We start from the raw sequence: 15,952 nt of genomic DNA, 5'->3' as shown, positions 1-15,952 counted from the left end.
CGGCAACATTATGCTCTGGGAAACATTCAAGTGGGCATCCACGGTCCAGTGAAGCTTGTGCAAGGCATCATGATGGCCAAGGATTTCGTACACTGGTCGTAGACTACATACAGCCCTTCATGATGATCATGTTTCCTGATGCCAGTGGTATTTTCAGCAAGATAATATGCCATGTCACAAGGCTAGGAGTGTGATGGAATAGTTCAAGGAACACAGTGGCGAGTTCGAATTAGTGTGCTGACCCCCAACTCACTGGATCTGAACCCAATTTAACACATCTAGGATGTGACTGAACCTGGCGTCGGAGCTCATCATCCCCCTCCCTGGAATTTACGGGAATTAGGCAGAAGTGGTGCCAATTCCCAGCAGCAAGCTACCAAGGCCTCATTGCTTCCATTGCACGAAGCATTGCCGCTGTTATATGTACCAAAGGTGGACATATTCGCTATAAGGTTGGTGGTCTTAATGTCCCGGCTGATCAGTGTTTGCCATACTCGGCTTGGCAATCATAAATATTCACAATAACTATTATCAAAAAGGCAAAGCATACAAGAATCTGAAATAATTTACAAAACTTTATTGCATTTTATATCTCAATTCTTATGAAATTTTATAAAACTACAAATATCATACAAAATTCACACAGTAAGTCCAGCTACTGTACACACAACCACAATCAGAATTAGTTATCAGATCATTATACAAAGGCTTGTATTTCACACATTTCATTAAATTACGACTTTTTTCCTCTATAGACAGAGTAGTAATAAAAGTAATCCAGTCAATTCTTACCAAATAATGGTCAATTACATTTCTGCCGCAAGTCAGACTGTTCATATTTAGCAAGAAAATTACTTCATAATTAAAATGGTCCCATAATCCAGGGGAAAGCAAAATGTATCAGTCAGTATGAGTGTTGTTGAGCAATAAGGTACATCATTCCATCAAATACTAGGTAACAACTGCATTATGAGAATATAATACAATGATTCCTGTGTCTCCGATACTTTCAAAGTTCAAGAAGTCTGTGTTCCTATTTAAAACAAAATATTCTAATAATTCTATTTTCCACACTGATTTACAATACTTTGTTTCTGGAAAGAGACTATGATGTCAGTGTGAAAAATTCTCTAAAAGGTGCATAGTGACGGTATTTTACAAACGACAACAGTGTCTACTTTCCTACTTTGTGACAGTATCTTAGTAGATCAGTTTGGAAACAAACATGACATCTATTTCACTGAAGCAATAAAATGAAGTTTCTAAACAGAATGCAATACACTGATACATCTCACTTTCAACATCTGCTATTTTATGTGAAATGGTAGGAGCCAAACACAGTTAGTTTTCAGGTAAAGAAGATGTCATTCTGTCTGGTAGTACAGTTGCAATGGAAAAAAGAAACTGAATTCCACGAAGTGCAGCTCTTTGAACAGTTACATGTTAACAAATGTGATACACATCAAGTTTAAAAATTTGAAAATTTCCTTTTCAAATCAGTTTGCTGCAGAGTATGAAATTTTTAATTTCCACCAATTCCAACGACAAGTAAAAAATCTATTTATAATGGAGACAATTTCCAAGGCATCAGAAACCATTCACATATCTGTCAAGTGCGCCTTTATAAAAGGCACATCTTGCAGCAACAAACATAATTCCAGCACAATCAAGACATTAAGTTGCCCAATTACAAAAGTATCTCTCTCTCTCTCTCTCTCTCTCTCTCTCTCTCTCTCTCTCTCTCTCTCTCTCTCTCTCTCTCTCTCCCCCCCCCCCTCCATCCCCCCCTCTTCCTCTTAGTCTCTCACAAGCTTCAATCCTCTTCTTCCTTTGTTCACTACAGAAACACTAACTCCTCCATCGGTGCATCACTGCTTCACCTCCCACTGTTACAATCAGAGAAATGTTAATTCCATTACACTGAATGTTTCACGGGGCACGCACCATAGATGACAGGCTTTCAGAGATTTTGTAATACATCATAACATTCTTTTCCCTTAGATATGCTTCTGATATCCCACTGTGTGTCTAGTATTCAGCCGATAAAATGCTGAAGTTACTTATCAGACACACACTTTGGACTGCATAGGATGGCATATGGAACATTGCGAAGGGCAGGAAGTCAACTAACAGAAAGAAAAACTTTGCTTATATTGACATTCACTGCACAACACACACCCTATTCTTTACACCAAAAATAATGTCAATGACTTGCCAACATCAGCAGCAATAAGCCTGTAACGACAAAACTTTGCAGCGAGTCAACAATCAGCCAAGCAGTACTCTCTTCACCATATGACATGCTTCCTCTTCCGAAGACTCGCTTGCTGACGAAGGGGACGATTCGCTGATACAACGTGAAGAGCATAGATATTGCATCAGCGGTATCCTGTATTTGCCACAGAAGTCGACAAATTTCACGTGTTCCACTCGGCTGTCGAAATACACTCCTGAAAGATACACAAAATTTCATGAGCTAAAGGAAATTTTCGCAAACTATGTCTAAAAAATAGTTGACACAAAAAACAGTTAATGCCATAGCAAAATGGATAGTTCAGTCTGCGATACAGATCTGCTTTTCCTTTAGAAAACATTTCCCTTAACTTCATTTAATTTCTTTAGGGCCTTCTTTTAAAAAGGATGTTTATCCTTTTACTGGGGGATATTTATTTATTCTTGCAAGGGTTCTCTCAGTGTTACAGGACTTGTCAAAGTAATGCAATGCAAATCAATAGGCCAAAATATACGACACACACCTTTGTTAGGCTAGGACAGGTAGCTTATGGGGATAGGAAAGTTGGTCAGCAACGGCCTTTATTATGGAACATTCCCAGCATTTGCCTTAGCGATCCAGGAAATGCCATATGCAGTATCAGGATGGCTAGATAATTGATAAGGAAAGTATGTTTGCTTACAATTTTCAGAAAAGCATGCAGGCATTGCTGTGTTCACATACCATTATCCTTCAATTTGCTTGCAAAATTTCTTCTGTACTTATGTGCAGGAGAGAGAGAGAGAGAGAGAGAGAGAGAGAGAGAGAGAGAGAGAGAGAGAGAGCGAGAGCGGGGGGGAGGGGGGGGGGAAGGGGGGCGAGAGGGAAGAGGGGAGAGCACATAAAACCAGTTAACTTCAGCCTGCTCCAATGTTTTGGTCTCCTCATACCGATAGTTTCTAGATTATGTCTGAGAAAATGGAATTTACTTATTTATCATAAACATTTTACATATAAAAACAAGGCAGAGAAGTTTGTGTGCTGCATTGACATGATTTGTAGGGCCTGCCGAAGAACAGCTTCACTAGTAGAACGGTGTGGATGCACTTAGTGCAAAACCAACACATAATGTCATTAATGATGCTTCGAGAAACTGACACAAAACACATAGAGCAAAATAAATTTATATAGTTTCTTATAGAAATGAGCTAAAAATCATTAATATAATATTACTGGCAACTGAAGATTGAAAAATCAACATTTAAGATGTTTTACTCATAAGAAATCTCAAATTTTCCCTTTCAATCTGGGATCTGAGTGACCTGTCCCTCCTTTCCAACCATCCACACATCAGACCTCCATGAGGAAGAGGTGGAAGTTTCAAAAGCTATGAATAGTTTCTTCTACTTCTAAGTGTTTCCATCAGTAGCACTTGCAACTTCACCTCCTTAAGGTAAGTACTGACAAGATATCTTGTCTCTCCCTCATTTAAGTGCAAAGTTTGATTCACTCTGTAAGGTTAAATCCTTCCCTTTACTAATATGGTCTGAAACCATCACACTACATCAGTTGAACTCCATATTTTCGTGTAATTTTCATTAATGATAATCTTAAGAAAACTAAAGATTAGGCAATTCAATACATCAAAGAGAATTCAGATTTATTCCACCACTGGCCATTAAAATTGCTACACCACGAAGATGACTTGCTACAGACGCGAAATTTAACCGACAGGAAGAAGATGCTGTGATATGCAAATGATTATCTTTTCAGAGCATTAACACAAGGTTGGCACTGGTGGCGACGCCTACAACGTGCTGACATAAGGAAAGTTTCCAACCGATTTCTCATGCACTAACAGCAGTTGACCGGTGTTGCCTGGTGAAATGTCGTCGTGATGCCTCATGTAAGGAGGAGAAATGCGTACCATCACGTTTCCGACTTCGATAAAGGTTGGATTGTAGCCTATCGCGATTGAGGTTTATCGTATCGCGACATTGCTGCTCGCGTTGGTCGAGATCCAATGACTGTTAGCAGAATATGGAATTGGTGGGTTCAGGAGGGTAATACGGAACGCCGTGCTGGATCCCAACGGCCTCGTATCACTAGCAGTCGAGATGACAGGCATCTTATCTGCATGGCTGTAACGGATCTTGCAGCCACGTCTCGATCCCCGAGTCAACGGATGGGGACGTTCGCAGGACATTTGCAGCAGCCTGGACTATCAGCTCGGAGACCTTGGCTGCGGTTACCCTAGACGCTGCATCACAGACAGGAGCGCCTGCGATGGTGTACTCAACGACGAGCCTGGTTGTAAGAATGGCAAAAAGTCATTTTTTCGGATGAATCCCAGTTCTGTTTACAGCATCATGATGGTCGCATCCCCGTTTGGCAAAATCGCGGTGAACACACATTGGAAGTGTGTATTCGTCATCGCCATACTGATTTATCACCCAGCGTGATGGTATGGGGTGCCATTGGTTACACATCTCGGTCACCTCTTGTTCGCATTGACGGCACTTTGAACAGTGGACGTTCATTTCAGATGTGTTATGATCCGTGGCTCTACCCTTCATTCTATCCCTGCGAAACCCTACATTACAGCAGGATAATGCACGACCGCATGTTGCAGGTTCTGTACGGGCCTTTCTGGATAGAGAAAATGTTCGAATGCTGCCGTGGCCAGCTCATCCTCCAGATCTCTCACCAATTGAAAACGTCTGGTCAATGGTGGCCGAGCAACTGGCTCATCACAATACGCCAGTCACTACTCTTGGTGAACTGTGGTATCGTGTTGAAGCTGCATGGGCAGCTGTACCACCTGTACATGCCATTCAAACTCTGACTCAATGCCCAGGCGTATCAAGGCCATTACTGAAATTGCATGAAAATGTAATCACATCTTAGCTATAGTATAATATATTTGTCCAATGAATACCCGTTTATCATCTGCATTTCTTCTTGGTGTAGCAATTTTAATGGCCAGTAGTGTAGATTACTGATGACAGTATTGGACCGTATATCAGGCCACTATATACAACAGGATAGAGTGTTCATAAAATATGACAGTATGTTGTAATAAGGCTCTACCTGTTTAATGTGTGCTAGTAGAATGGGCATATACAAAGTGCATGGCTGACTGCAACTGTCATCCCTTTTTTTTTATTGAAAGAAAGGGGGCGGGGGAGAATTGAATAACAGTTATAATTATGAGCGACACATTTGATAGAGAGAGTCTGTAAGACACATGCTACAGTCAATGGCAAGAGACAACAGACTGTCAGTAAAATACTCCTTTTGAAAGGACAGTTTCCGAATGGGAAGGTCATATTCATTATAAAACAGTTAATAAAGGAAAGGTATGAATTTAGTATGGAAATGCACAAACCTTTATCGATTACGTAAAAATTTTCAACTGTGTAAGTAGACAGATACTATTGAGCATCCTAAAAAACTGAGATTATCATAAACACATCATAAAAATTCTGAAAGATATGTAGACAGACACTAAAATAATGATTAAAACAGAAGCAAGAATTTCGGATAGGAAACTGGTGAGTCAGGGTGCCAGACAAGGGTGCAGTTATCAGAGACATTATTTAATATAGAAACTGACATCTTAAGAAGAAGGAAACAAGAAGTATATCCTGGGTTACAGATACCACAGCATGGAACCACGAACAGCTGCCTATTTGCAGACAATCAGTTTATTGTATTTGATGATGAAAATCAATTACAATATGCCATATTTAAGTAACAACTACTTTGCAAATAATACGAGGGGGACGACCAACCACCCCCCCCCCCCCCCCCAAAATAAAGCTATAAAAAATTTATTCATGAATCATTTTACAAAATCCTTCAATCATCTTCAAAGTACTCTCCATTAGATGTGATGCACTTGTCAAGTCTTTTTGCCCACTGTCTGAAGCACGTCTGGAACTCTTCCACATTGATCTTGCCCACAGCCCTTTGCGAAGCTGTTTTATCGCCTCCACATTATCATAACACTTTGTTTTTTTTCATTTGCGGGAATAGGAAAAAGTCGCATGGGTTCTAGGTCTGGGGAACATGGAAAGTGGGGAACCACAGACCATCCCCAAGATGCCAAACAGTGGGTCACTCTTAAGGCCATGGGTGCAGGAGCGTATTCGTGATGAATAAACCAGTCAGCTGAACACCAAAATTCTAGGCATTTCCTCCAAACATCCTCTTGCAGACTTCTTTAAACTTCCAAATAAAACTGCTCATTAACAATCTGGCCAGGGGGTAAAAAAATTCATGATGCACAATTCCACAAACATCAAACAAGATAGTGGTAATCATCTTCATATTCAACTTCAGTTGCCTTGCTCTTTTTGGTCTGAGAGAGTTGGAAGTCTTCCACTGGCTGGATGCCTGCTTGGTTTCTGTGTCATAAGCGTAACACTAACTCTCATCATCTCTAATGACTTTGTTCAAAAAGTTTTGATCACTTTCAATCTCTGTTTCCAATTTGCGGCACGCATTCATGTGCACGGTTTTTTGCTCCTGTGTCAGAAGGAACGGAACAAATTTAGCGGCAACACGGCTCGGGTGCAAATCGTCACTCAAAATCCACTGGCATGATCTCCAACTCACACTGAAGTTTGGTAGATCACGAAATGACGATCTTCGATGATTTTTTGGCAGATTTTTCCCAATGTTTTCCTCGTTTCACTATGTTGCAGGGTGTCCAGAACGAGGTTGGTCTTCAACACTCGTATCATCTCACCACATTGAAAGCACACAAACCAGTTGAAAACTTTTGTACAGATCATAGCATCCTCCTGGAAAGCCTCTTGATGCATTTGGTGAGTCTCCATTCTCAATTTTTTAGGCAGGAAACAAAATTCCACACACACTCTTTGTTCTTTTGAAGTTGCCATCCAACTTCAAAAGTGGAACACACCAACAGTCAGAAAACCCGAAGACTACACTCACATATTCACCTTCACACTGATGCTGTCTGCACAGTTGTGTCGTGAAGCAGGAGAATTCCTTACCACGTCTACAAATGCCACCACCCTCTCAGTCCGTGTTTCCTGGGGCTTTTTTTGTGCAATATGGAAATCTCAATTAATAAAACAAAGGGGTAATTGCATTTAAGGGGTTTGAGCCAATCCAGCCCAATAATTGCTATCAACAGAATAACTGAATAAGTTAACAGATTTAATTATTTACGAAATCAAATAAGCTACCAACCAAACAGAGATAATGTAATTGGACATATAAAAAAACAAGTCAGCAAGAAGTGAGGGGGCAGGAGAAAAAACAATCACACAAAGGTTCTCATTCCATCCGATAAGTGTCCCCTGGCCCGGGGTTCAGGGCAACTTTTCCAAACTACTCCATTTCACAAACCTCGCCATTTCTTTTCCTTAACCTGTCTTCGTACCCCTTCAACCCTTCTGCCAGGAGGAGGAGCCATTGGCTCCAAAAGTTTGCATCTTTCCTTAACATTTGTAGGGGTTTGTGTGGTTTGACCTACCACCACTTGGTGAGTAGATTCTTTTATCTACCCAATTATATTTTCAAAAATTTATTATTTTCATTGATATATCAGCATGACAGAAACACAGACAGCAAGCTTTATCACTCTCAATATGTATGTGGCACTATTAATAAAACTTTAAAGAGCAGAGTTTGAAAGAGAACAAATATAAAGTTTTATAAAACAATGGCTGTGACTTCTCTGCTGTACATGTGTGAAACTCGTGTTCTCACAAAGAGGGATAAAAGCATTATATAGGCAGCTAACATGAGATTTCTAAAAACTGTGAAAGGTGGCACAGGCTAAGAATGGATTATGTTGGTTGGTTGGTCGATTTGGGGGAGGGGACAAAACAATGAGGTCGTCATGCCAGTGATCTAGGATGGCAGAGCAACAACACAAACAGCACAACCCAGCCAAGGGAAAGGGATATCATGAAAACAAAGAGGAAAAAGGGACGTCAGGGCAGCAGGAAGAGGAAAGAACAGCAGGGGGTGGGCGGCAATGGAGAAAGCATGGGTGCCCCAGAAACGCTACATGTGGTGGGACACCTGCACCACCAAGACCCATCCTTACATCAACACCACACCACACCATACCATGATCACGATACAATAGGGACATCATCAGGGGAAGAAGACACAGGAAAACAGAAACAAAATAGCACAACAGACCAATAAAATGTAGAAAGAACCTGCTCAGTGTGAGGGCACGGTCAAGGCCTCCATAACCAATGCCTATGCTGAGCGACTAATTCCAGAGGAAAAGTCAAGAACCTATACCTGAGAGTACAAACCATTTTCACAAAAAAAACCGAGGGCAGAAGTAAACATGTGAGGGTCACTCACTAACACCTGAGATGTTGGGAGGACATATTTAATGTGAAGGGTCAAAAGATGGGGGCAGTCCAGTGAGATATGGATCACTGTGAGCAGAGCCCTACAACTACAAAGGGGGACGGCTTATTGTGGAATAAAAACCCACAGGTCCACCCAGTACAGCCAATACGAAGATGGCAGAGGATGGTAGATTCCCAATGGTGGGACTCTCATCGATGGCGTGAAGTTTATTAGATGGCGAGAGTAGCCTCCTAAGAGCCAGCTCACGATTGAGCAGAAAGGGATTTAGTGTAAAGCCGCAAATCTGCCCCCAGAGATGTCATGGAGAATGGGGATGGGTGGCTGCCATCAAACAGGGCCCGTCAAGCAGGGACAGCAATGCCAGCAGCATAGATTTTCTTATTGAACAGATCACTGACGACTTCATCAATACAACCCGACAAAAAAGGCGGACACATGACCTGGAAGGTATACAGGGCAATCAGCACAATGGAAAGCCTAGTGGGGTAACCTGGTCAGTGGGAGGTGAGAAGGGAATGACAAATGATGATAATGAAGATGAGTTTGTGGGGTGTTCAACTGTGTGGTTATTAGCGCCCGTACAAATGCCCAATGCTCAGGGGAGGTGCGTACACCTTCATAACCTTGACCTTCTCTGAGAGGGTATCTCCCTCAAAAGACAGAATAAGGCACCAGTATCTGTGCAGTTGTCCTTACAACCTTTCTGCACATGCCGAAGAGAATGAACGCACCGCCATTCCAGATTTGCCCGGAGTTCCTTATCAGTTTTAAAGGTGAGATTTGTATGAAAAATGGCTCCCTGGACCATATTCGAAGACTGGTGAGGTGTAATGGATACCAGAACGTTTCCAGGATGATAACGAGCACAAAGAGCTGCAGACTGGGTGGCAAAAGAAGTTTTCAACAATGGGGAACCCGATCGCATCTTATTTAGACACTCCACTTTGCCAAACTTACCTTCGATATTTTCCACAAAAAGTAAAGGATTCGTTTCACTACAAGCCAGCGAGCCTGGTCCTCCTTCCAGGGTGCAGCCAGAGAAGAGAAGGTCACAGGGCCAGAAGCAGCAGCATTCAATGATCGGTTGGCAATCAAAGAGACAGCTGTAGGAGATTGGTCAGATTTTTGGAGCTCGATACACTTCATGCGTGAAGTATCCGCCCCGATACCACCCACTCCGATCAGGGGCTCTCCCCAGAGATGCCACCCAGCCACAGCACAGCAGCTGTTGCTGTAAGTTCTGATGCTCTGGAATGACAAGCAACCATGGAAAGGCAACAGCTTGGGTATCAGAAGCGTGATCCCCGTGTTGTCAGGTGGCTCAGCCAGATTGTTACATGGACTGGCGACAAGTGCTGGTGACATCGTGGGGCCAAAGGGCTTACGGTAGGAAAGGAAAGGGGGAAAGGAAAGGGGGGAAGGAAAGGGGGGGTGAGAGGAATCCACACTGTAGATGCTAAGGAGGGAGTTGTTCTACAAATGGCTCACATTACAGAGAAAAAATTTGGCAGTGGAGGTCAAATACTAAAGGGGGACCAAAAAGGATGAAAGAGAAAAGGCAAGGCAAACAAAATCACAAGGAATTCAAGAAGCCAGGTGGACACCCAGGTCAGCAAAAGTGAGAACACCAAGAGAGGAGAAGGAAGGCACAGAGGGGGAGGAGCGAGGACAGTGAGGGAGAGGCACTGGAAAGGAAATGCAGCTCGGGAAGCAAGAATGGGCTGCAATAGCTCATGGATCCATGGGTGAGGGACCACTTTAGGAATGAATGAATTTGAGTAGAACTGTATGTTGAAGGAATAATAAACAACACAACACAGAAATACAGAAACTAATGGAAACAGCGTGTGAGCAGAATGTCAGAAGAATAACTAATGAACCAACTGTTAAGATACAGTCAGAGAAGACCCAGGCAGGCCAAAAATGAGATGGGCACAACAGTAATCTTTGAAAACAGAACAGGCAGTCTAATCATTAGAAGCAAAGATGGTCATGAAAGGTATTAAACTGCACACAAAAATAGCACACTGTATTTGAATAGAATAAACTTAACAAAGACCTGTGAATGGTGAAATGTGTTATTACATTATTTAACCATAAAATAAAGTTCTGGTTCCACATTCCCAGGCAGGTGAGAGACAGAGAGAGAGAGAGAGAGAGAGAGAGAGAGAGAGAGAGAGAGAGAGAGAGAGAGAGAGAGAGAGAGACACAAGATGTCGTATGGCATTTTTTACTGAAAACATCTCAACTGCCAACTTAGGTTTGGGATGTTACTCATAAAAGAGGAATAGAAGACACATTCAATTTACCTACCTTTGCAGTGAGGATTGACACAGTGGTGTGCACTGTCCAGGTAATGTACAAGAGTTCTTGGGAGGTCATACGGAGAGTATGTGACCTTAGCAAGCTTCACTGTGCGTGCTGCCAGCTCCAACAGTGTTGGAGGGTCCAGAGACATGTTCGTGGCAAACCTCACCACAAGTGGGTTGTCCCTGAGACTCAACTGCAAATAAATAAAGCACAATGTCATAAATCACCAAACAAACCATATGTAACCACCACATATAAAAACTAAGAACAATGTCCAAAGTGCAACTAGGCTTATTGCTGGACTTCACAGATCGGATGTTTCAGTCACATAGTTACTAGCAATTATTTTCAAACTCCTTTCCAAAGACAGTGATTGAGACTTTGAGGGAATTGTGTGTTTTAGAGGAACCTCGTTCACGAGACACTAGTTACAGATGCAATAATATGGATAGGAAGCTTTCGAAATGCGGTGTACCCAAAAAATTAAGAGTGGATCCTACCTAATGAAGAAGTACTGAATCAAATTGGGGAGAGAAGAAATTTATGGCAAAACTTGGTGAAAAGTTGATAGGACATGTCTTCATTCATAAAGAATAGTTAATTTGATAATGGAAGTAAGTAACAGGTGCAATAATTTTTGAGCGAGGCCAAGGCAGGTTCGAGTGCATGTAGCTTGAAGAAGTTACACAGAGATGTAGAGACCTTAACAAGATTGATTAGCAAGGAGAGCTGCATCACAGTAATAGTAAGACACAAGACAACAACATTATGGGCAGAGACACCTGAGTCAAAGTTGTTACTAGCTTTCAGGATTTATAACAAACAGATGGTTCAAGATGTTTGTGATAAAACTGGTCAAGAAATTACTTAGAAATGTCTATACATTGACAAATAATATGAAATGAAAATGACCATATACCTAATTTTTTCTTACATACAAGCTCTGTATGTTGAAGCTGCAGGGGTTGGGAGAGTGATGGGGAGAGTGGGGAGGGAGTCAGAGAGTGATGGGGACAACACTTCAGGAAGGAATAATCTGCAATTTTCATAGCTCAACTATTATTTGATAATGTACGTAAATACAAATTTTCATAGTATGCTATTATTAAAATGCCATCTTTGTAATCTCCAAATACTCTGTCATGAAACACTTTGCACGGACACAGACTGCACAGTGACCACTGCATTTTTTCACTAAATATGTAAGGAGTCTCTTTAAAAACTGTTTGGGTATTGTATGCAACTACATTTTTATTCAGCTTCTCATGCTGCTCTATAATTTTTGAAATGGTTTGACATCATATCAGTGGTCAACAGTAAAAGTTCTGTAGGACGACATCTTCATTTGGGCATGAATTTTCCACAAGAGATGTCTAATGTGTTTATCTTTACCAAATAGGGCCCATTATGTAATCAAACCATAAAAAATATTGTCAAATAATATTAGCAACAGATAACACAATTTATTGTTGTAAACAGAACTAAATCCAAAGTGGAAACATAAGTGACAATTGAAGTTTTTAATTAAGGCTGTAGGTGTGCTTTGATGGCCTAATGGTTAAGATGAACGTTTGTAAAAAGCAGGAAATCTGGGTTTGAATCCCTGTCTGGCACAAAATTTTATCACTCAAAGCATACTCATACATTTAAATTGCCACTTACTTCTGCAAGGCTGTTTAGACCCACAATTTCTGGTGGAAGAACTGTTAAACGGTTCTTGTGTAGCAGAAGTGACTTCAGGTACTTAAGATTTGCTATAGCTGCTGGCAGACTTTCCAACAAGTTATCACACAGCACCAAAGCTTGAAGGTTTTTGAGTTTACCAACAGATGCAGGTACTTCTTGAAGCTTATTGCCACCCATGTACAAGTACTGCAAACTGCGAAAGAAGGTAAGTCTGCTAAGAACTCACAACAATGAAAAGTTGCATAAATACTAAGTTAACTATTAGACCTCTCTGAAAAACTCATTTCTTTTATCTTCAAAATTACCACAAAAATTGTTATACAACAGCCAGTCAGTGCATTTTTCGATAGTATGTCGATAGTATGTCTCACTTGTTTGTTCACAATCTTCGAACTGGCCTTAAACACTCACAGTAAATTATGCCGCAGTGATTACACTTGCCATGTAATTGTTTTATACATGTGCGTAACTGTAAAAGAATTTTAGCACTCAACAAGGCATCTGTGGCTCTTGTTAACATGCTTCACGCATGTATGCATGGTCTCACAGCAATATGAATATCTTTTCCAACTTCCAGCTGCATCACACGGTTAAAATCCCACAAACTTTCGACAAGCTCTCCACGGCCATTGTCAAGTGGTCAACGACTGCATTGCAGCCATGATTTTAACCACTTGACGCAGCTGGAAGCCTGTGAAGAATTTATATGCTTCATATATATTTCTGCTGCACTCTTAAGAAACGAGCTGGTATAACATGAGCCAAGGTTAAAACTCAAATTTCCCAGGTAAAATATACTGCAAATCCTGACAGTATAAGCAGAAAAATGTCTGAAATTTAGTCAAATAAAGTTGTCCTGTACATTGGGAGTAAATATTATGATTCTGTCACATTATTACTGATTGGTACATAAAGAAATTTATGAAAAACACTAAAATGTGTGTGATAGGAATTGGAACCTGTCACTTCCTGAATATAGGCCCACAGTTTTAATAACTAAGGCTACAAACTGTTTAAAAACGAAATATTTGAAAGAGTTCATGCCAAATGAATATTCACAAATAAAACTGTAAATATTTATGAACTGATGCAGTGTTATTTTTTTATTAATGCATGTATTCTTTCAAATTTAAACATATTAGCTAATTTATTTATCTACATAGTTTATGCCCACATTGGAACACTAAAATCAAAATAATACAACAGGGTCTATTATGATTAAGTTTAGGTCTTAGCATAAATATTAGCTAATACTAATTAAATACTGTGTATTTTAAAATTTCTGTTTAGGCTAATATTGTGTAAATTCAATCCAGATACTACGCAGGTGTCCCAGGATGAATAGTCATTATTCAGATATATGATGAGAACGATCATTCAAAGCAAAAAAAGTCTAAGCCTAGTAAATATGACCTCTAAAATGCATCTCAAGGGCTAGGAGCACTTTTCCATCTTTCCTACAGTGAAACATTTCTTCTACCAAACAGATGTGCATACCTCCTAAGGTATGCATATTTACTACACCTTTTTGCTTCAAATGACCATTCCTATCATATCCCTGAATATTGACCTTTCCTCCTGGGACACCTCGTATTGTAGTATAGACAACACCATTGAGATTTGTATAATAAATGACCTATGATACAACATTAAAAATTTCAGATCTGTTGACACATAATTACATTTTACATTATTTGATAAGTGAGTGTACACCTACATCTCTAATTTGTTTTGAGCTGCTTCTGTTCCAGTAATTTGTGAAGGCAAATGTGCAGCAAATAAAAAATCTTGATAATCTTACTGGTGATTTTCACTTTATTACAACAGAAAAATGAAACAGATCACAACTACACTTCTAAATGCTCTGACTTTGCCAGCTAAACTTTAGTGTTATTCCGTATGGAAGGAAAGTGGTAATACTACTGAAAAATAAGCTAAATTATATACATAAAAACTCAACCACTTAGCACATAAGCCTATTATCTGGATTCCAGTAAAACAAACACAGCAATGCTAATTGTACAACACAAGTTTCAATAGTTTCTAGTGAGTCTTACCTCTGTAATTTCCAGACGTCTTTTGGGATGTTGGTGATGCTGTTAGAACCAAGGTACAAGTACTTCAGTGCTGTAAGTTCCAAAATTTGCTGTGGGAATGACGTTAGACTATTACCACTTAAATTCAGTTCTTTCAAACTGGTAAGTGCACCAAACGATTTAGGGAAGGAGTCACTTTCCAACATATTATTCCTTGCTATGAGGGAGGTGAGTCTGCATTCCGTTAAAGCTTCTGGAAGGTGGGTTATATTATTGTAACTGATATCAAGCATTTTTAGATTTGTGAACTTCGAAACGCTTGCCGGCAGTGTATCCAAGTTATTGTTGTACAGCAATAACGTGTCTACGTCCTCAGTAGCTTTTTTGTCCTTCGCTGCATACTCTTCCAAGTTGTACATCAGTGTGTCCGAATCGAGTAACAGCCTCGAGTAGTCCAACGTAACGTTTCTGTCCGCATCACTACTGTCAGACGTCGTGTACTCCGGTTGCACTGCCTGATACACACTCATTTTTACTTCCCTACGTCAGGACCTGGCGTGGATACTCCGAGACAGTCACCACTGCTGGACTAAGGCAGTCTCACCACTCAGTACTTATAGGCCAATTAACTGCAATTCATTTCAAGGCAGCTGATAACGGAAATGATACAGCAATATCCTATGACGTCATCTGCTGATAAGTTACGGAATTAGGCAGCACTTTTGCGGCAAACACTCCAGTACGAGGATGCATTAAGCCCCCCCTTCTTTTGCACTTGAGATTCTCAACCTTTCTCTAGTAATTGTCGCAGCGTCTCTGATATTTTATACACGTAATAGTGTACGTTCCATCCAACTTCTGCTGTGTGTGACAAAAACATTTCAATTTCAAAACAAAACCGCCCACTTACTAAGCGCCTAGCACACAGAAACTCCATTGCAAACGTTACGCAACATCGGTTACCGTCTGCTACTCTGCTTGGAAAGCTCTTACAACGGCCGCCTATATTGGTCGTGTTCATACCACAGCACTTTCATGGCTACAAACAAGACGAATAAACAACAAATGTACCAGTACGAAGATATTGCTGTTTTAAAAAAAATTTTCATTTCGCGGTGGCAACGTTTCACATCTTAAAAGAGATAAACTGACAACATTTGTATGTCATCGTCAGACATTAATCACATGTATGTGATCTTTGAGATACGCACTACACACTTTAATTTTATATTACAATAATTAAATAAAATTAACATATTTTCATACTCATTCGCTGAAAAGTAATGTTTTCCAGTTAATAGAGCGAGCAAAAACAACGTATGAACAATTCGTGTAA

General features: G+C 40.4%; 1 protein-coding gene across 1 annotated transcript; it reads right to left on the bottom strand.

The window, feature by feature from the left end:
* Nucleotides 1–562: 562 nt before the first annotated feature.
* LOC124717010 (leucine-rich repeat-containing protein 58) lies at nucleotides 563–15,522 on the bottom strand. The gene is made up of 4 exons (XM_047243651.1): nucleotides 14,638–15,522; nucleotides 12,557–12,773; nucleotides 10,898–11,087; nucleotides 563–2,450 (listed from the first exon to the last, which is right to left on the bottom strand). Exons 1-4 carry the CDS (start codon nucleotides 15,144–15,146, stop codon nucleotides 2,269–2,271), a joined length of 1,098 nt encoding a protein of 365 aa, XP_047099607.1. The 5' UTR covers nucleotides 15,147–15,522; the 3' UTR covers nucleotides 563–2,268.
* Between the last annotated feature and the right edge of the window lie 430 nt (nucleotides 15,523–15,952).

The sequence above is a fragment of the Schistocerca piceifrons genome, chromosome 9 (assembly GCF_021461385.2).
Source record: "Schistocerca piceifrons isolate TAMUIC-IGC-003096 chromosome 9, iqSchPice1.1, whole genome shotgun sequence".
NCBI lineage: Eukaryota > Metazoa > Arthropoda > Insecta > Orthoptera > Acrididae > Schistocerca > Schistocerca piceifrons.
The sequence above is the reverse complement of the archived record's forward strand: the minus strand, read 5'-3'. Positions and strand labels throughout refer to the sequence as shown.